Source organism: Gymnoscopelus braueri (assembly GCF_963280865.1).
Source record: "Gymnoscopelus braueri genome assembly, chromosome: 22".
NCBI lineage: Eukaryota > Metazoa > Chordata > Actinopteri > Myctophiformes > Myctophidae > Gymnoscopelus > Gymnoscopelus braueri.
Genome location: NC_137624.1, coordinates 14,085,641 through 14,108,009, shown reverse-complemented (window position 1 = coordinate 14,108,009; position 22,369 = coordinate 14,085,641). Strand labels below are relative to the sequence as shown.

At 40.3% G+C, this 22,369-nt stretch overlaps 2 protein-coding genes across 2 annotated transcripts in view; one reads left to right on the top strand and one right to left on the bottom strand.

Annotated features, from left to right (window-relative positions):
- Positions 1–3,004: 3,004 nt before the first annotated feature.
- taf1a (TATA box binding protein (TBP)-associated factor, RNA polymerase I, A) lies at positions 3,005–12,026 on the bottom strand. The gene is made up of 11 exons (XM_080418967.1): positions 11,809–12,026; positions 11,148–11,299; positions 10,852–11,018; positions 10,244–10,357; positions 8,803–8,995; positions 7,512–7,642; positions 6,987–7,145; positions 6,607–6,673; positions 6,174–6,297; positions 5,080–5,240; positions 3,005–4,340 (listed from the first exon to the last, which is right to left on the bottom strand). The coding sequence occupies exons 2-11, from the start codon at positions 11,281–11,283 to the stop codon at positions 4,243–4,245; spliced, it is 1,350 nt and encodes a 449-aa protein (XP_080275093.1). The 5' UTR covers positions 11,284–11,299; positions 11,809–12,026; the 3' UTR covers positions 3,005–4,242.
- A 2,672-nt stretch (positions 12,027–14,698) lies between these two features.
- atp8b1 (ATPase phospholipid transporting 8B1) overlaps positions 14,699–22,369 on the top strand; it is a 41,154-nt gene continuing 33,483 nt past the window's right edge. Inside the window, exon 1 of the mRNA XM_080419778.1 lies at positions 14,699–14,838. The gene's annotated coding sequence lies outside the window, so the exon portion shown is untranslated. The remainder of the gene's footprint in view (positions 14,839–22,369) is intronic.

The following is a 22,369-nucleotide window of genomic DNA, read 5'->3' as shown; positions in this document are numbered from 1 at the left end:
GTGCCAAATGTTACAATGTTTAGTTTTTACAGTAGGCCTGTGGAAGCCATGTTGATACACCAGGCAACCTTTAATGTACTGTACTTTGTGCTCATCCAAGTTCTATGGAGCCATGTGTCTACTCTCTAGACTAGCATACCTGCCAACTCTGCTGTTTTCACAAGGAGACTCCATTCACAGTTCAAAAATTCCACCTTACTGTGGACATGCAACCTTGAGATGTTTTACTTTGAAATGATTTGTAGTTTTTGAAATATTTAACTTTAAGCGCCCAATGCATTGGCAATGGATATTTAGAGGGGGAAAAGTACAAGGTTTATGAGGCTAAGTCAATAGAGTAAGTAAGAACCTCTGTGGTGCAGTGGTTTAGATACAGGACTTGGATCCCGAAGGTTACCAGTTCAAATCCAACCAGGACAGTTTTCCAACTTTTACCTGACTCTTGCACCTTTATCTGATCTTTCAATGAAGAGCGTGCAAGAGACCAGAGAAAGCATGAACAATGGTGGAGCAGTGGTTACAATTCAGGCCTTGGATACAGAAGGTCCTGAGTTCAAATCTCGCAAGGACATCTTTCTAACTTTTACCTGGGGCTTTTACCTTTATCTAATCTTTCAGAGAATACCACGTAAATTAACAGATTAAGTAAGAACCTCTGTGGTACAGTGGGTTAGATGCAGGACTTGCAACCAGAAGCTTCCCGGTTCTAATCCAACCAGGGGCCTATGACACGAAAGGAGAATTAAATAAGCTTGGATTTAAGTCAAATCTAGGTTTGACAAAGTCTGGTCTGTACAGCCTGGTTTATTCCGTTCCATGAACGCCAAGCCAGGCTGAAAAGGAGCGACTTTGTCGAACTAGACCTTGTAAAGCCAGGCTGTGTCGAGCCAGGATGGTAAAGCCAGATGTATTCCTATGAAAGTCGATAGCAGAATCATTGAACTCGACCAATAATGGAGCCCAAAACCAGAGCGGCGTTCTTCTCTGTGGCTGAACAGCAGCACTGCAGCAGCTCATGGAACAGTGGCGTTCCATGAGCTCAAGGCTCAAGCTGCTCTCAGAGCCCCTTTTATGCCAGGTGAGTACAGGTGATGGCCCAGACCCCCACCCCTGGCACTCCTGGTACCCCATGAATAAAGCGTCATGTCTCTCATTTTCTACAATGTATTTGATATTACCTTTATATTATTTAATAAATTATGCATTTCATCCTCTATATATTGTCCAGCAACCTTTATGATAAAGGCGAAAAAAGATAGTAGTCCCGGAGGAGCCAGATTGCTCAGATGCCAAGGATCCTGTGCTGGGATTTGATCCCATGACCTTGTGGTCTGAAGTCAAGAGCTCTTCCAACAGAGCTAACCAAGCACATTGACCATTGTACATTGACATTACATGAACGTGATGGGTCATTCCACCAAATTAATTAAAGGCATTTGGCTCATGCACTTTACAAGTGGGCTTATTGTCAGCAACAGCCAAGAACATATTACAGCACTAGACCCCAGGGAGACAGACACATGCTGATTTGCCATTTCCAGGATTTGAGTCTTGAGTCCCAAGACTCAAGACCCTTGACCCTTGAAACAGAGTCTTGAGTCGAACCAATAGACCGCCGAAGTCTGACGTCATTTACACATCCTTTGTTTGTCTACCTGGTTCGCAGTTTTCCACCCCCGTTCTGAATCCCATAGACGTATTTAATATCGCGTCAAATAAGAACTGTGTTCCAAAAATAAACAAATGACCCCGGCGGGTTGACTCTTATGGATATGAAGCATCAACTGACGGTGAGAAAACGCTAATGTTACTTCCGCCGAATTAGTTACATTTTCGCCAGAAACAGACTGTATCAAATATAAGTGACTGACTATGATAAACGATACAGAACCTCCTCCCTGACAATAACGCCGACACGCAGTGTTTATTTTTGGACCACAATGCTTATATGAGACGATTCTAAGATGACCCAATGTTATTCTCCATAGAGAAATTACTTCCGCAAACCTGGGGATGAACGAGTGACGTCAGGACTTCGGTGCTCTATTACTCCCGCGGAGACATAAAATGTCTCTTTTGGGCCTTGAGTGGGACTCAAGGCCCAAAAGAGAAATTTGATGTCTCCGCGGGAGTAATTGGTTCGACTCAAGACCTTGAGTCTTGGGACTCAAGGCCCAAAAGAGAAATTTGATGTCTCCCCGGAATCATACGAGGAAGTAAAATGTATAATAAGCAAGAAAGGAAACATGGCCGCAATAAATGGATCCAGGGAGAAAGCGTGGCAAAGTATTGCCGACAAATTAAATGCACAAGTCGTCCAAAAATATATACAATTTATATGCAAGTTCATAAATATATAATTCAGTTAGGCTTAAACATGAGGAATGTATAGTGAATATTGGAATTATCGCCTACTAATCTACAATGCGATAGCCTATTATATGCGCCATGCATCCAACTAATATGTCTGAGTCTGTGCTCAGGAATGTGTCAAAAACAAAAAAATCTCCATGAATTGAAGGCTTCATGGAGTGTGTTATTGATAGAAAATAAGTATTTTTTGGGTGTACAATTATTTTAAGTGTTTTGTTCAGGGACACTGACACATTGCTGAGGCCTAGGATCGAACATGGGATTTATGGCTTGCCAGGCAGGCTCTCTAACCATTCAGCTATGGCCACAGCATCAGCAGAGATTCCAAGGCAGTTCTACTCTGTAACAGTAAAGGGGTTTCAGGGGAAACCAGCAAAATGAGGAATAATATAATAAAAGACTGTCTTGCTAATAAAGCGTCATGTCTCTCATTTTTTACAATGTATTTGATATTACCTTTATATGATTTAATAAATTATGCATTTCATCCTCTATATATTGTCCAGCAACCTTTATGATAAAGGCGATAAAAGATAGTAGACCCGTGGGAGCCAGATTGCTTAGATGCCGAGTCCTTGTGATGTCAGTGACATTTTATTACAAATGAAAAAAAAAGAAAGAAACAGTGCAGTAACAATACGTTTTCGTATAGCAGAAATTTAGCATGTACAATATAAATGTTAATATATTGTCTGTCGGGCGGAAACCTCATTATGGCCAAAACTGTTACTTTTCAGCATAAACATTCTAAAATAGCCAACCTGCTTCCGGTCCCCTAAAAAGGCGTCCGCCCACTTCACACAGATAGCTACGCGAGACTATGCAGATACGGGAAGTAAACCGGAGATGGTGTGTCTTGCCGTTTTTTGTTGCGCGAGTCTTGTTTTTTTTTTCCAGGACTTTCAAAAAGCATTGGTTCTCAAAGTGGGGTCCAGGGACCCCCAGGGGTCCTTGGGGGGTTCCAGGGGGTCCCCAGCAAAATGTTATTAAATATGGCTCTTTTATTGCTACTTTTAACTTTTTTAATGGATCCTATGTAAGTAAAGCCTGATAAAAGTGTGAAACTCCCAAAATCCACCAGAATACTGGAAATCACATCTACTCTGTTAAAAATTTCCTGAGGGGGGGACCCCCAGCATGGTCAAGAGACGGTCTGAGGTTGGCAGGTATGCTCTAGAGAATGAAAACAGTTCCAGGGAATGCTCAGCAACCACCATAGAATGTGAAAGAAAAGAAAAACAAAACCATCTCCATTGTATAGTTGTAATCCACTTTTGCTGTTGTGACATGGCCAGAAAAGAGGCGCTAGGGTTCATACATGTGATCAATATGATCTTAATAGTTGTAAACAATGTGGGCAAAAAGGGAAGAACTACCTGTCATTTTAGTCATTCTTCTCATGTCCACATATCACAAAGTCAGTACTCATTTCTCAAAACACTTGGCTCTGTGATAGTTTCACACTACCACTGTACCATACAGTTGCATTAACCATAAAGATTGAACAGAATACATTAATATAACACTATATTCCCCCAAATAAAGTTCTTTGGCAGAACGTCTGGAGACAGATTTTTGTGTTGAGTTGAGAGTGCAACCCATTGACACACTTTGTTTCCCAATTATGATGAGAAATCTCAGATGTAAATATAGACATGCTTATGCATAACAGTGTGTGTCTAACTGGTTGGACAAGTTTAGTAGCTCCAATACTGGGTTTGATATTGGTGTTTAAACAGAAAAGGCAATCCAGGTACAAACAGTCAAGGAGAGAAACTCCCCTCTTATTTTTTGCCAAAGGTAAACATGTCCACCTGACCACCTGGTCAGCTTTGTGGGTACAGGGTAAGGGTTTGGGTTTCTTTGAGGTCACTCCTTGGGGTCATTCTTTAATCTTTTCTGTTTTTTCTTTTGAGGTGAAACATCTATGTCGATTTTCCTTGCAGCGGCAACATAGCTAGAATGACCTGTAACAAGAAAACACACAATGATCACTTGGTCTATACATATACATATATATATACATACATATAGGGGCGGCCATAGCTGAGTGGTTAGTGAGCCAGAGGCCCTGGTTGCCCCAGGTACGATTCCAGGCCAGGCCAGCAAATGTGTCGATGAAATGAAATATGTCCCTGAGCAAGACTCTTAACCCCTAATTGCTCACAGGCCCTCATTGGAAACAAGACCGCAAGGACTTTCAGGAACGGACCTGTTAAAGGAATTATCGTTTATACGACGAGCTAGTAGTACACAAACTGTAAAATGTAAAGAAAATAAAATTGTTTGACTGCTGCTGACAACAGTCATGTTTGTAATAGTTAAAAGCTAAAGAAAGGGATAAAGTCAAATTTTATCCAATCAAGAGAGAGAACCCTACAAAGATTAATTCATCAGCTTCAAATTTATAGTGTCCCGGTTCCAATTTTGTCTACATATTTTCCCCTTGTTTACCCTGCATCGTATCCGAGTTGTCTCTCCTGACTGGGTACAATTGGTATTCAGACCTGAAAATGTATTTTTTGTTTACTTAAGAGCTGGTGAGATCTGGAGACCCATGTTACTGAACAAACACAATGGAATATAGACCTACAAGCAAGTGTATTTAACACCTTTCTTTTACAAATAGAAAATACCACTTTATTTTGTAGAATTAACCCACAATCTGCTCCAGAGGGATACAGGTACAGTATCTCAGGTATTTACCTGGGCAAAGCTTTCTTTCCAGTAATGACTTCACTTTCATCAACTCTAAGTTCTCTGCATAATCTTTCTGGGCATGAAAGCTTGTGAAGTGGTATGAGGGCCACCAATCTTTCCTTGTCGCCATCGTTTCAGAAACGACGCTCCCAAAGTCTGTTCCATTTCTATAAGGAAATAAAATACACAAGAGTAAGCTTTAACCACATGAAACCTATCATCGAACATTGTACGAAAACGGCAGATCTACAAGCTTGCAACACGTTGCAACACATCGGTTATTTTCGGCAAAGAGATTTGATATAGAGCTTATTATAGCGCCCTTGGGAAGCCCAGTTAACTAAGTGTATAGAGTTTAAGTGGTTAAAAGGGTATTTACAACAATCACTATCATTGCAATATTTTAAATAAAAATTGATTAATAGAACTTCCGAAAGACTATGATTGCCATATTGTCAGGGGTGACTGCGCCTTTGCTGTCGCAGCCCCTAGACAGTGGAACAGCTTTCCCCTACCTATCCCTCCATCGAATCTTTAAGACTAGGCTCAAGACTCTTTTATGCACTAGCATTTGAATCTCACCGATATGGTGTTTTTTTATTGTTTTTCGTAATTTTACTATTGACTGTCTAATTGTGCATCTGAGCTGTATGTCTCGTGCATTTTGTTCTGCCCAGCACTTTGGCCAATGAGAGTTGTTTTTAACTGTGCTTAATGAATCAATTTGATTTGATGTTCTGAAAATGGAAAATATCGCTCAGTATATCTGGTTTAGAGACGCGCAGCAGGACTGTCCAAACTTGCCTAGGGCTGCAACTATCAATTATTTTCTTATCAATTAATTATTTTAAAAATATAAATGGTTTATATATCAACAAATCGATTAACGCCTTAAGCATTAAGGCTTTAACCTTAATGCTAATACTTTTTTTAAGCTTTTCACCTATAATGACATGCCCAAAATAGGGATTGATTATCAATCGAATATTTTATTAAATTATCAATATTTTTTTATAATCAATTAAATTGATTAGTTTGATTAACTGTTGCACAACTTGATGTTTTTTGGAATGTGGAAGTGGTTAATGTCTCATACATACTGGTGCTTTAATCTACTGATGGTGGTCTTCAAATGGCTCCATACATCCAGCCTGCTCTTCCAACAGGCATAGTCCAGCATATCCAGAACAACCTCTAATGCCGTCTGGATACAACCTTCTTTGTCTGGGAAAGAAGGGATGGATGTTATTATGGAACAATGGGACAACAGATGAAAAAAAGGTACAAATATTAGGTGTACATAGAAAAAATGTTATCCAGCAAATAATGATCACTAATGTATCCATTTCCTGGGAGGAGATATTTGCCTGAATTTCTCTAAAATACAAATAATCAAATGTATTTGTTAATCTTAGTGTACTTAAAATAAAACAATATCATATTTAGAATTTTGCAATAATGTGGCATTCGAAAGGGTGGTGACTTTTATGACATCCAATTTTTAATACAAGTATCGAAATACACTTTGTTTACCTGACTGAAGCAGCAGAGTGCTGTATTCCAGCATCAGCTCATGGCTGGGGACTCGTGTGTGGAGAGTCTGAGACAAAGGGAAGTAAATGAAAATGTCTACTTAGACCCTATTCCATTTTGTACTTAACTTCATAGTTATTACCAGGGAGTCAATATTTATAGCACTAACATGAAAGCAATACACACATGACACAAAATACCAAATTGTATTACTAATAGATAGATATACCATCTTAAATGTTATGATATTGCTTTTTTTTTATCTGTCACTTATCTCATAGCCATATACACGCCATATGAGCTTGTAGATTGGCAATTTTCTGCAAGCGACACCGCCATGCAACGAAGTATAAATCAACTTTATGTCTGAATGGTTATACCTTCAACACATTCATCTGATTCTCCTCTGGACGGTCATGCCGCTTCAAGTACTGGTACAGGTAGACACATGCGTTGGGATTGGGTGGAAACGTGCTGTCATACGCATAGTCAGTCAAGACCTTCTCAGCCCCCTCCACATCACTGTAGAATTCCAGCATCTGCCAAACATATCAAACAGAGGTTTTATAGCAGCCATCTTAATATTTCAAGCTCATTTTGAAATAAGGTGCAGAAAAGTATTACTTCTTGGAAATTGGTAGAAGACATTTTGAGAAGACAATCAAAGATGTGGCTTATTTATTCAGTATCGTAATAGAATATTGGTGTAAAGGGAGGTTCCACCGCACCTCGAGCCTAAATCAGACTGGTCCGGTGCATCTCAGACACATACAGCTGAATAAAGAAGGCACTGGAGCAACTCGGATGATTGGAGCCTTTTGCTTTCATATGGAACAATCAATTCTACTTTTAGCAAATCCCTTTGGTACTGACACGAGAGACTGGATAAGGTGATGAGAACTTACATCAATGTAACAAAGTATGAAGGGATCCCAAATGCCTGGAGATGCGAGGATTCCCTTGAGGCCCACGGAGGCTTTTCTGAAGTAGTTATGCATCTCTGGGTCAGATTCCAGATCATCAGATTCTTCTGAAACTGTTTAGGGGTGTAACAGTTAGTCAATCTAATCTCTCTGACTAAATCATTTCTGGTTGAGGTTGAGCCATTTAGTAAAACTCACCCTTTGTTGAAAACTAATACACCGACCAACATCCATGCCCCTAAACATAGCTTTTTTCTACAATTATCTTCTATATTTCAATTAAACATTTTCATCTGTAGGTGACAGTACAACATAATACTGGAGCTTGCAATGGATAGTAACAAATAACAGACTCTTAAGGCCCGTTCATAGTCCCTAGATGGGTCTAAAACGTGCGTCAGGGGGTGAGGGATTCCGTCCGTTCTTTACAGACGCATGCATAGTCGCTGACGTTAAATCCGTAGGAATTATAACGTTGGGCGTCGTACACCTATTAATCCACTAGATGGCAGCTGCGAGGTTTTAAATGTTGTGAAAAGTGTTGCCATGTCCGCTTATTATAAGCGACTTTGGGCTTATTTTTCTGTAAAGTTACTTGTAAACAAACATTGGTGGTTGCGGTTTTATTTGGGCTTGTTTCTAAAGTGTAGTTGCTTATTTGGGCCAATTATTATTTAAACCAGTGATTCTCAAATAGATATTGTAGATCTGCTATTTTCATGTGATGTGGCCTAGTCGATTATTTTGGGCTTGTTTTCATAGACCTGGTTGCTTATTTCTCTCACAAAACCTGGCAACAGCGCTAAAATGGACGCCAAAACAACGCAATAAAAGACACAAACTAGACAAAAACAATGGTTGTCTACAAAACGTGAGTTTCGACCCATACTGCACTGTGCTATATTATTTGTGTGTGTGTGTGTGTTTAGGGAATGGCTGGCTGGGTTCATTTTGTCACAGTAATTAAGTACATTTACTCAAGTACTTCCACCACCAACGTGGGTCTTTTTGTGGAGAAAGAGTGCCCAAGGAAAACTTTTTTTCCCTGATATACTGCCAACGGTTTCCACTGGTACTACAGCCAACGTACAAACGAACGTACGTCGGCCTGACGGTGAATGTTGATCGCACGGACGGAAATCCTGGAGCCGTAAGTGACGGAGGGGGAGACAAAAACGACGACGCAAGGAGCGCTGGCGCTGGTTACGTATCCTTACGTCCGACTATGAATGATACTTTAGGGGTTGTGGTGTAGTGCTACATATTCCGTTACCTGTAAATTTGGATTTTCTGTCGCACCAGATGATATAATCCAGCATGGCCTTGTAGGCCTGGATCAGCTGAATCCTCTGACTCTGTGCCTGTGATACCTTGCCATGTCTCCAGCACTCAGCAATGGACAGCTGTTGATGTGCCTCCATGATCTGGCCATTCACCAATAGGTGGAATGCATGTTCCAGAGAAATCTGAAAGATGGGAAACTAGAGATGCAAATGCAGCACAAAAACTAGGCCTCTGTGTAGAGTTCGGTCGATTTACAGGTTTTCACTGTCTGGTCCGGGGTACGAACTTAAACCGGTTTGATTTTATGTGGGCCGACTGTACTGGTATACATCATTATGAGACATGCTGGCAAGTTAAAAGTACTACCAGCAACCTGTGCCGACAGTGTCACGGTGGATTATGTTGGTTTATAAACAGAGCCAGTAGCGTGTCATGCACAATTTAGTGCCGATTTCAAGCTGGCTGAACAATAAGGCATGATGTGTTGTATACAAAGTTCATGTGTATTTTTGGGGTGTCGAAAGAAGACAAGGCAGCGACTAACAAGGATAATTGTGCCAAAATGGCAACAATTTGGTATGGAAGCCGACTAAAGAAGTGAGCTGTAAAAACTGCCTGAAAATATGGATATTTTTTCAAGTTGCAATAGATCAATGTCTTATTTTATTTACATACAGTAAAGGTTGAAGTGTTCAATTCGTGAGAAATAAAAACACATTGTGTGACTGTGACTGTCACTCTGTTGTCCTGATTATAGAGTGCCGAAGTCTGACGTCACTGCCACTAGAGAGCGCTGTTTCACGGGTTTGTGGCTTTATTTTGTGTGTTGAAATCCCCATTTGGGAATCTTAGATGACGTCATATAAGAACTGTGTTCCGAACATAAACACACCACCCTGGCGTTTTTGTCAGGGGGGTGGCTCTGCATCGTTTATGGCATTCATTCATATTTGATACAGCCTGTTTCTGGCGAAATGGAATTAATTCTGCCTTAAAAGTCTTAAGAACTACTACTTCCGGTTCTGAAATCACTGTCCCTACAGCAGCCGCGTTCATGGGAAATGTAGTCTTTGGGTTGTTTGACTTGTTTCTAGTGTTTATATTGTGTTACTCTTTGGGTAAATGTGTACATTTACACCTTCAGTCGATGCTTCATATCCATATGAGTATTAGTTTATTTTTGGAACACAGTTCTTATATGAGGCGATCTAAGATTCCCCAATGAGGATATCAACACAAAAAGTAAAGCCACGAACCTGCGGAAAAGGGCCCTCTACTGGCAGTGACGTCAGGACTTCGGTGCTCTATTATTTCTTACACTCTCGTTCATGGGCTCTCATGGAGAGATTATAACCAGTAGCCTATTTCCGGTTCGGTCTGGTATCTTTTTAGAACCAGTGCTCTAGACACTGCAAGTAAGTCATACATACCAAAAGATAACCCTTAACTCCCACGTTTTTCATTTGAGCATAGAACCTGCTCTGGTCATCCCTCATTGAGTTGGGATGTTGGTTCAGAATCTCGGTGCCAACTCTCCAATAGACCTGGGATACATACAGGAAGTAAAGAGAACATCCTGTGTTGTGAAGAGGGTAAAGAAGCCAGCCTTGCAAGTTGCACTTTAATTTACTATATCGTTGCTGTCGGGTGGAAACCTTCTATGTCCAAAACCATTGCTCTACGGGAAATGGGATTCGTCTGTGTTCTAATGGATCCAACAGAGTTCATTGGTTGAATTTGTATAAAACCCACAGACAGACTTAGCCCCTTTCAACCTGGTGGCCCTAATTTTGGGAATGTAACTTATTACTGACTACGATTTGTGCGCAAAAATAGCCGATCTACAAGCTCACAACGTGTCGCATCGTGCGACACGTTGTGTTGCACGATGTGTTAGCTTGTAGATTGGCAATTTTTGTGCAGCACTTTCATATGACTAAGTATAAAAAAGGGCAGGATGAAAATACATAAAAAGAAGAAATATGGAGATACAAGGTTTCTGATGATATGCATGAGCATGGTAAGGAGACACACCAACCTCATTCATCATTGGAGGCACGTTTCCTGCTGCTACGTCTTCTATCGCTTGGGCATAACTGGACATGTACTCTGAGGCCTCTTTCCATCGCTGATGCAACATGGCTTCTCTGATATACTGCAGACATGTCCTGGTGGACTTGTGGTACCCGGTCTCATTAGGTGTTTCTAAGGATGCAAAAAGGACAAAACATTCTAAACACAAGAAATAAAGAACACTTGGAGGGAAGAAAAGACTTTGCACAATCCACACAACAAACACAGAATTTCTAGGTCAAATAAATATGTATATCTGACCTGTGAATAAGGAATTTGCCTCGGGTAGTTTAATGGTCTCGGTACGGGTGTCATCTAAAGGTTCATCTTCTTCATTGGGAGACATCTGCTCTGGTTCCATGTCCGAAATGGGTGCCATGTCAGTGTCACCCATCATCAGTACCTATTCAGACCTAAAAATCGGATCAACTTGTTATGATTGACAATCAACTTACGACTATATGACTATCCTGTATGTGTTACAGGTGGCCAGTGGTGGAAGAACTACTCAAATATTTTACTTAAGTAAAAGTAGCAATACCACAATATAAAAAAATACTCTTTTGGAAAATAGCCTATGTATAAAATAGGGCTAAAGTGGTTAATGTATGTTTTATAATATAATAATTTATATCTGCAAAGAAACTAATAACTTAAGTTTTCAAATAATTATAGTGGAGTAAAAGTATAATATTTGTCTCTGAGATGTAGTGGAGTAGAAGTAAAGGTACTAAAAACTGGAAATTAAGTACAGTACTTGAGTAAATGTACTTAGTTACTTTCCACCACTGCAGGTGGCATCTTATCTGATTATCATATATAAGACGGTCACGTTTCTTTCAGGCGTTACGACTCCATAAACTGCAGGCAGTTAATGACACAGAAGAACTTGTTTGCATCAATTGAAAGTAATCAAACTTACAGTTATCCTGTTGTTGTCCTGTTCCTACAGAAGGAGCTGACTAGCCATGGAGGATCAGAACATGTTTACCTTTGGTTTCTACCTCTTACTTAACATCTACCTTCAGGAGGCCAGAAATATCTAATTAAAGTAATTGTAACATAGTAGTAGTAGTGCGATTGATAAAGACAGCGATGGGAGGGAAACTACAGTACAGTTACAGAACCCACGTTGTACTGTGGCGTCGCTCTTCTTCTACTTTGTTTTTGGATCCTTCCTTAGTCAGTGTTGCCAGATTTTCTGAGAGAAACAAGGAACCATTTCTATGAAAACAAGCCAAAAAGAAGCAACTACAGGCCACACGAGTACTTTCTTTAAACCCCTATACATTGTCGATCTACAAGCTTGCGAGCTTGTAGATCTGCTATTTTCAAAATAAATCTTGAATACATTTTGGAAAATGTGGGATATTTTTTTTAACATTTTAACAACACTATTTTCACAAATTGGACAAATACCTATTAGTTCGGGGGTCGTTGACATGAAAATGTTTGAGAAACACTGTTTTAAACAACATTAGGAAACACGCCCAAATAAGCAACTTACACTTTAGAAACAAGCCCCAAAAAAAACTTCTTTTTTTTTCCTGTAAACAAGCAACTTTACAGAAAAAGAAGCCCAAATTCGCTTATAATAAGCGGACATGGCAACGCTGGTCCGTATTCCTTTTTCTTCTTCTACATTCTTCTGTCTGGGTGTCGGTTTTGACCTCCAACATGTTGCATTACCGCCCCCTGTCGTATTTTCATTGAGATGAGAGGCAAATGTTGCTCTGGATTGAAGAGTTTAAAGGGGTTTAAAAGTCAAAGCCTAGCCCCCCGTGTAAATAAAGTAAAGTAGGCTATACAAGATTTGAACATGCATGGCACATCATTATCAGACCTACATTTTACACTCCAACTTCTTGTTTATGCCTGGCTATCCACAGGTAGCAAAATGCAGTAATTGTAGAAATATTAGGCCTTAAATGTAATTTAAAATATATCTATTTAAAAAAAATAAAAAAAACATACATATTTGGCCCCCTACAAAAATAGAATAAAATGGTGCTCAGAGTTCTCAGGTGAGGTGCCCACTCTTCGGGTTCCCTTGAAGATTCACTATAACAGTGTGTTAATGTTGATGAGCCCGTGTGCCGTAATTACATGCAATAGCGCCATCTTGTGGGCATAAGCCGGTTGTGTTTACACGCATTTACGCTCGCGCACGCGACCTGCCTTTTTACCCCCGGTCTCAGTAGCGGGGGGCGGGGCGGGTGCGGGGAGAGACAGGCGAGTTGAGTGAAACGAGTTGGGGAAAACGCAGTCCCCACAACATCATTTACGATTCTGTGCCTATCGGTACATAACTCGGACGGCGCTTAGTCGACTAGCAGACCATCGGCCGGTCGTCGCGGGCACTCGCGCCTGGAGGCGCTCGGGCGCGACTCCTCGGCCTCAAGGTCTGCTAAGTCGGCGCGCCTGGCGTCATGGTCCAAAACTATACTTTATCGGCGAAAAAAAGTAGTCTGCTGTGTTTGAAAAAGAATTGTCCCATGCGGGAGTCGAACCCAGACTCCCAATGCTAATGGATTGGGAGTCTGATGACTAGCGAGGTGCGCCACTGAGGCCGGTGCTGAAATTGGGTATTTGGGCTGTATTAGAATGTGACAACCCCCAACGTTCCCAACTCTTCTAATGTAGAGTGAAAGAAGCACCGCCCAGTAGGCCCCTACGGGGCCTACAGGGCGGGGCTACTCAGACCGGGGGTAAAAAGACTGTTCGCCTCGCGCACGGACGCGCGCGCGCATGCACACAGACAGACACAGCTTACGCCCACAAGATGGCGCTATGGTATCTAATTACACATCAATATTGGCTGAAGCCACTTTAGTGTGTAACCATACAATAACTAGCCTAACGATAATTGTCCTATAATAAAGGCCTTTACTCTTTGGCTGAAACAGACTAGCGTGATTAAACTTAACTAACCCTAAACCTAACACACCTGTAGCCCACCCATGCGGGGAAAAAAAGAAAAAAGGAAGGTAAAAAGGAAGGAGGAAAAGAAAAAAAAACTTGACGTTGCAAAAATACAACCTCACCTCCGAAGCTGTCACACTTAAAGTAGTATTAAATCATTGATAATTATGCATTAATACTTAAAGTAGTATTGATGGTGTGTACAGTGGTGGGAAAAGTACTGCCACATGTTTTAATTAATTAAAAGTATCAATACTTGAGTGTAGAAATACTCTGTTAACTCTGCCAAAGTTCGAACTACTCATTATGCAGGATATCCCATTTCACAAGTTTTCAAATGTATAAAAATCGTTTGAAAATAGCAGATCTACAAGCTCACAACGCCTGGCATGACTCACCCATTGTGAGCTTGTAGATCTGCTTTTTTTTTCCTCAAATGGCTGAAGTGGGTAATGCATGTTTTGTAATACTAATCAAAGTAACTAGTAACTAAAGTTTTCAAATAATTGTAGTGGAGTAAAAGCACAATATTTTGCCTCTGAGATGTAGTGGAGTAGAAGTAAAAAGTACTGAAATTTGGAAATACTCCAGTTAAGTAAAAGTACCTCAAATGTGTTAAGGCTTAAGAACATGTACTTAGTTACTTTCCACCACTGAATACAACCACACCTCCAAACCTGTTACACTTAAAAAGTAGTATTGGTGTGTATGTGTGTGCGTCTGTGTGTGTGTGTGTGTGTGTGTGTGTGTGTGTGCGCGCGGGCGTGTGTGTGTGTGTGTGTGTGTGTGTGTGTGTGTGTGTGTGTGTGTAGTTAGTACATGGGCCCATGCAGTCAGACCGGTTTGTCAGGTGAGCGGAAGGAGAGAGAAGGAGGTACAAACAGACTCCAGGTGAAGTGAAGGGAGTGGAACAGAGAGAAAAGGTAAAGAGAAAACAGAGAGGAGAACATGGTGTCGGTCATGAAACTATAGTACTGGTGCTGGGACTGCTTCAAACCTACACGATCAACCAATTCAACCAGCATTAAAGGTACGTTTTGTGCATTTTATTTCGTTTGTTTCTTGTTGAATTCTTTCTTTTCACCCCCTTTTATTTATTATTTCATTGTTTTACTATCTTAAGCTATCAAATGGAGGCTAACGAACCCCATTCACCACGTAGACATCAGTGCTGCTGTAGTGGTCACTTATCGGAAACCCTTTTTTTTGTATTTGGGGATGACGGTTTGCAATTTGAAACCGAACCGTGCGTTCAAAACAACCACGCTGCTGCTGCTGCTGCTGCTGCTGCTTGTGTTTAGTTTAGTAGATGGAGATCTGTTAGCCTTGGATCAAGACTATCATAGATGTATTTTATCGAGTCTGACTTTTAGTTTCGTATCTGCAAATGTCATTAATCGATAGAGAGGCTAGAAAGCTGCCTGATTTATTATTATTATTATTTTTGTTACTATAACTGCCTCTTATGTGTAGTCTGACTGTTACCCATCTTATGATGCAACATATTGATTTCTTATGAATAAGGATGAAGGAGGGCAAGACAAGGGTTCGCCAGTGTTTACAAAATTAACCTAGTTTCCACGCTGATGCCATCCAGTCTCTTCCTCCATCTCTCCATCTCTCCCTCTCTCTCTCTCTCTCTCTCTCTCTCTATTAGCATGACAAATAAACTTGTTGCCAAAGCAGTGTTCAGAATGTAGGCCTACCTGTAGATCGGCACACAGACTATGGACATTTTACTAACCCTCCATTAATGTAACCTAGGCTGATCATTAAGAAATAGTTGTGCACTTACTGTGTGCCCTTTGCCTTTGAGCAACACACAAGAAAACTCCAGGAGGGCTGCCCTGCTTCTTCAGTCCATTTCATGCTTATGTCAGTGTGTACAGATGTCAACAAGTTATGACTACTAAAGATGAACTTTACTCATTTCCAGGATTAAAAAAACAAAACAAATTGCCATAAAGAATAAAACACCAAAAATATGATTAACTAATTATCTCTGGCATGTTGGGCAGCATCCCAGATGTTTGCAGGGCAGATCTCAGACTTACAATAGGCTACCATGCCTTAACATTTATGTTTATTGGTAAAACGTATCAACTGTATTCTATTTTTACTGTGTGTGAGAGAGTGTGTGTGAGAGAGAGAGAGAGTGTGTCACTGTCCGGGGCTAATCCCACAAAACTGCCGGACTGATAAGCACCATATTTCTCGTGCATGCTGCTACTAGGGCAACACAGTATATCCATGCCCCCCCCCCCCCCCACAACAATTTATATATTTTAAATATAATATATATTGTCAGCCCAAACTTCCATTATAAAATGTAAGATATTATTATCTTAAATTTTATAATGGAAGTTCGGGCTGACATATGACTCCAAATTTGGAGTCTTATGTCACAAATACGTCATGCATAGATGACCTAGGTTCTTGACTATTCACATGAAATATGAGATCCACATGGGAGTCTCGCCGTTATTACACCCTGTCTTGTAATTCTCCATAAATTGGTTGGCGTTGTTCCAGACTAGGCACTCTTCGTTCAGACATTTGAATATGGCCAACTTGTGCACGTCATGTATATACTGTAATAATAATCAAATGCATCATTGCACTGGCCTTATATCTCTGATATTATGGGACATACTAAAACCAAGTCGGTACATCTCCTTTGAGTAAGTAAATCTTATTTTCCTTAAGGAAATGTACAACCTTGGACGAAGTGACTAAGAATTTGAATAGTGACATGAGAGGCAAATGGGTTAAAAGTCTGGAAAACTCTCAAGAAGAGCTGGGCTGTATTGACCTTCCCTTGATTTCAAACACATTGGCTGTCATTATTGTATATTGTGAATCTAATTAGAATCTCTATTATATTGTTTTACATATTTAGCTGACTTTTATCCAGAGTCTCAGATGTGCAACTTTAGATTCAGAATTTTAGTTCAATTTTGTGTTTTTGAACCAGCTTCACCGTAGCAATGTTGAGAAATTGCCCCCAGATAAAGAAAATAGTTTGTTGGTATAGCATTGCTTCTTTTTTTGTTAATTCTATTTAATTCTTTTACCTTCAAAGTCATTTTGAGACTTGACTTAGACTTGCCATGTGGACTCGAAGACGTGATCTGACTTGCATACTTTTTGTATTAATTTTGTGGCACAGCTTTATTTAGGGAGTAGAGAGACAGGATTTAGGTGCCAGAGAGATGGGAGATGTGAGACATGATGAGTCAGACTTGAACTCTGATCGTCGCAACTCATAAGGAGCGTATTGGTTAGGGGCTGAGCCACTTGACTGGTCAGACTTAATCCGTTTTAAAAAACGGATGTAATGCTAACTTCAAGGCCACATTTTCTGACGTGTCGTGAATGGACAGCGTCAGCAATAATCAATACTGTGAAGCAGTGACACTGGAAGAACTTTTAGAAGAAGAAACTGTCATCCTTCAGTGTGTGTGCAGAGACAGGCCTGCCCTATAGCATAGAGTTCAGCGGACATTCCAGAAAGGACATTCCAAAGAAGAGTCCTCTCTGAGATAGCTGAGCCTGTGTTGATGATGTTGGCCTTTTGCGAACAGGACATCTGAACGTAGTTATTTCAGCTCAAACTAACAGCTGAAACTAAAAAAATAATAATACCAGACAGGGTCGCTTGTAATTAACATTCTTGGCTTTGATGATATCTTAGATAAGGTGTAGTTCAAGAAATTTGGTGGTAGGTCCAGTGGTTAGCGAGATTAGACACACACACACACACACACACACACACACACACACACACATACACTCTACTAGACTGCTCGCCCCATGCAATAACAAGCAAAAGACCACAATGAATGCAACCCCTAATGCTGGCAGTTCCCCTATCTACTGTATTATGAGATCTAGCTTTTCCACCACTAGGGAATGGCAAAGTCACTGTTCGCTCTTGGGAATGAGCCCATTGTGTGGCTGTGTGGGAGATAATTGACCTCATTGAGTGGCACCCTGTAAAGCTAAGCACTGTTGGTGTTCATTCAATTTAACATTTAAGACTGTTTAAACACGCATCGGCTCTCAATTATAAAATATGCTTTTCTGGCACGCACACGCACATACAGGGATGGATGGATGGTAAGATAGATATGGAATATAGGTATGTATTACAGTGGAGTATTGTAATCGCTGGGTTTGTTCATCACAGAAATAACATGGACAGTTTTAATCCACTTTGGGTCAAACTTGGCAGATCAGCTAAGGTTGCTCTTATTTATTATATTTTTTATTAGTCGGTCACAGAGCAATGTAAACTTATAGCGCTTACATAGCTGTGACACAGGTGTAGCATCTCTCTGATCCTAGAATTTAGAAAGACTTGGAATTAAAACACAGCAGTTATATCTGGTGGCTGAACCAAAAACAACCAAGTGACCCGTTCTTTATCTGTGGCCAAACTTGGAGAAACAATGGATTGAAATGAATATGCGCCCCCCCCCCCCCACCAGGTGTTTTAGAAATCTAAAATCAATTGTTCACTTCTTAATGAGCCTGTTATTTACTGTAAATAAATGCTAGAAAGATGTCTGATTAGAGCTAACCCCACCCTGTATGTCTCTGTCCTTTGTTAAGACCCTAAAAGCCAGGTTGGATGAGATTGAACTGGTGAACTCCTGTAAAAGACGCAAAAGATGTGTGGCTGTAATAAATCATCTAAAAGTAATGTCCAGGTGTCGACTGTGCTGTTTGTTCATTGGTATCTACGTGGCTACGCCCCTGGTGTAGTTTGCATTGTGATTTGACGTGATTAATCTCTGGAGTTGTTCTGAGATGGGCTGTTTTCATTTCCTATTCTCTTTTTTTGGCCTCGTGGCAAATATTGCTTCTGAACTGACCTAAAACATCTGTATATTTTTTCTTCAATATTTACTCATCAACCCCACACATGCAAAGAATGTGTCTTCATAAGTTGCTCACTGTATGAGGGGGGGGGATAAATTAATAAATAGTATTAAAATATAAAGTAAAAAGGAAGAACAAATATAAATCTTTTTGATATGCAACTGGTAAGCCATTTTTAGCCAGCTGATATATCTATAAATTACAATTGTGTAGCTAATCAAATAAAAGCATGATTTAAATCTAAAACAATTACAATGTAGGCATTTTAACAGAGCGCAAAATTAAGTCAGCTTTGGCATTGTAACTGAGTCTGACCCCACCCCACACCATTGTTTTCATGTGAGTGCTGCTGTCATTAAAGCCATATTAAATATTGATTGGTGATGGCACCCAGGTCCTGAGGTGGGAGGCATGCCCTGGTGGGTTCATGAGCTCCAGTTACAAGACATAGACTCATGCATTTAAAGTGTTGAGTGTTCATTTAACCCTGAGACTTAATGTAACCAAATGGACCCGTAAGGGTCAAAGTTCTTCCGAAAGGAATAAGTAATAATGAATGACAGCAAGTTAGAAAAAAAATCTTTAGATTTAGGTTTATTCTACAATTTCTTAACATTGGGTTGTACCTCTGAGCCGGTGAGGCCCCCATCCTCCATCCCCCTCCCTCCCTCCCTCTTCTTCTCAGATTACAGCTCAGGCAGTCAGGTATGCTATTGTCAGTCTCTGTTGACTCCTTCTTTTGTTTTACCTTTTTGGGAGCTCTTGTCTTTTTAATTGAAGATTTCATTGGAGGCAATTATACACCCACCTACAAGCAAGTCATTGTGATTCAAATAGAATAGGACAAATGGAAATGACCGCAGTCAGATTCCTGTTGTAGATCTGACTGCGGTCTCTCCCCTGTGTCCCTCCCTGCTTCTCTTTCCGTGTTGCTGTGGTGTCAGCCCAGGCCAGCCACCCAAACCTGTTTTTCGGACCATCTTCATTCAGTTCTACCTAAAAAACTATTCAAGTGCATGCACACTAAACTGTGTGTGTGTGTGTGTGTGTGTGTGGAGACACAAACACTGTTACTGATATCAATCTGTTTTTTTTGGTTCCAGTGGTTTATTTTGAGGATTTCATCTACATCTTGATTAGTTAATGCGTGTTTCATGTGTGCATGCAAGAAAGATGAATCCTGCAGTGCAGATTTGCACCAAGTAAATCTGTGTAACTGTCAAAAAATATATAAGAATTATATACTTTGTCATACGATAAATAGCGCAAATTATTTTGGAACTTTTTGTAAATTAATGATATGCCCAAAATAGGGATGTCGGGTTGAAAGTTGTTAGACTTGTTGTTGTTGTTAGATAAATATATAATAGTTTGGCTGGTTTGTTGCTATGGCTGTCTGGCTGGCTGATCGTCAACACAGAAGTTTTTTAATTTTTGTCTTTGACAAGGAACAAGGAAATGAGAGATATGAGATTTCAATGGCTTAACCGCAAGCACAGTAGAAGGCCACGCATACCTCGGCAGTGACAACACGTAATGAATTTACAACTATGCAGGCTTGTCCGTTGGCTAGTACTTTAGGTGTGTGTATTTCCTGGTGTGACACACTTATTTGGTCTTTGTCTTTCTGTTTGCTTCAATGATCCCAAACATGTCACAGCAGGGTGGATACCATGACTGCATTTTATTTTTAGCCCACATGACTTGGGTGACCAGACTTCCCGGTTTGGCTGGAATTGTCCTGTTTGCAAGCTGCGTGTCCGACAAATATCTCTAAAACACTAATATGTCCCGGTTTTCAACATTCACTACACATTTGTCTACACATGTTTTTTTGCCATAATTACAATAATAATAGTTGTTTTCAGTGGTTGCATAAGCGTTTATCATATTCTTTTCATGTAAACATGCTCAGAAAACATGAACAAATGCATTGCGTGTCTGAATTCAACGCTGAGTCCTATGGTGCGTATACATGGGCGTGCGCGTGCACGATGAACGTGCGTATTGAATTAAGGGTCAAGGTGGTAATTGAACTTGTACCCGTACTGTGTAAGATTATAGAAAGTTGAAACAGATTGTTCCACAGTGTTGTCATGGGTATGAGCATTGTAGTTGCTGAATGGGACTGTGTTTGTAGTGGTACAGATGCTCACCACTTAAACCACAGTGTACCCCTCCTGGCCTAGGTTCAAACTTCAAATCCCAACAGAGCGTTACGTCCTGCATCTACTTTACTCTGTCTTGGACGGTAGGAAAGCTGGGATGGAGATTCAAGATTCTTTACATCCCAATAATCTCTTAATATGCAGCTTGTATAATGGGATGTAACAAAAGAACAAAAGAATCTTGAATCTTTTCTTTAATCTTCCTCTTCAGCTTTCCTACTGCCTGTCTCAAAATGATGAGTGTCTTAACCATTGTGCCATTGACGGGCGTGGGCATTGTTTCAGTGTGAATTCATGCTTGAGCGTCTGAAAGTCAGCTGGGTTTAGTGTTTGTTTTTAGTTTTTAGTTTTTTTTAAGAATGTGGTCAAAAGTTCCCAAGTATTTTCCTTTGCTTTCCTTTTCCTTGCCCAATTGATGATCTAAGACAGCAGTTGCAAAATAGTGTACCGAGGAACACTGTTGTGCCGTGAGATTTTTGTGATAACCACACTTTTTATTTTGCAATATCTGCAAGCAAGCATACAAAAAAGACCAGTAGGCTAGTACTTTGTTTGTGCACACTCATTTCCCAATACAGAGGTGAATTCTGTACCCCTAACAAAATAATTTAACCAAACCTGGCGTCCCTAATTTTTTCTTTTTTAAATGTCCCTTCCCCCCCCCCCCAAAAAAAAAGTATGAAATAAACATCTAAACATCTACAGAGTGATAAGTAACACAGGGCTATTTGCATGGATTTGAATGCAGGTGTGCTTTGAGGTTTTGACTTTCCCTTTGGTGTGCCTTGGGAACAAAAAGTTTGAAAACCACTGGACTAAGGAGCTTTATACAACGGGGGTCATTCACTGGACGACACTCACTGTCCATGTATTCAGTTCAGTCTAGGCGCACCAAAGAGACTGTGATCAGCACCGAGACTAAACGTTTAAAATAAGAGCATAATAATTGCCCTTTATGCTGTTTCTCGATGAATGTTTAGTTCACTGTTCTGTTGCTACACTTAAAATATGAAATAAGTGTGAACCCACAGTCATATATACAATAGTGTATGTATCGCTATTGAGTTTTTTTCCCCTGTAGTAAACCCTGCGGTCATCATTTGCTCAGTGAATATCACCTAAACACAACTGCTGACAAAGCAGTTTATTTGACAAATCGAAGGAAACGTCATAAAAGGAATTACATCAAGTTACTCCATAAAGATAAAAATAACCGTGCATTATCATGGTTTCGGTCTGATACATTGTGTAACACAAGAAGGATGTCATATTGATTGGTGTGTGTGAATCAGTGAATCATTGCTCTGGTCTTGGGAAACACTTTTGTGTCAGTCTCGCTGTGATGTGTAGCTCATGGGAACAGGGAAAACTGCCTTGAGGAAGAGCATGTGATTTTGAAGCGTGTGGGATATTTGCTTCTTGCATCACTTCAGGCATTGCATAGGTAACAGGGTGTGGAAACACATACACACACACACACAGCTTGTAAAAGACACCTAAAGTATACAT

Coding starts and splice junctions, on each gene's coding strand:
- taf1a (XM_080418967.1), bottom strand. CDS start 11,283: ATGATGGGTGACACTGACATGGCACCCATTTCGGACATGGAACCAGAG. Junction 8,996..10,243: donor GAGTTAAGGGTTATCTTTTG/GTATGTATGACT, acceptor CCCATCTTTCAG/ATTTCTCTGGAACATGCATT. Junction 7,146..7,511: donor TCATACTTTGTTACATTGAT/GTAAGTTCTCAT, acceptor TATGTTTGGCAG/ATGCTGGAATTCTACAGTGA.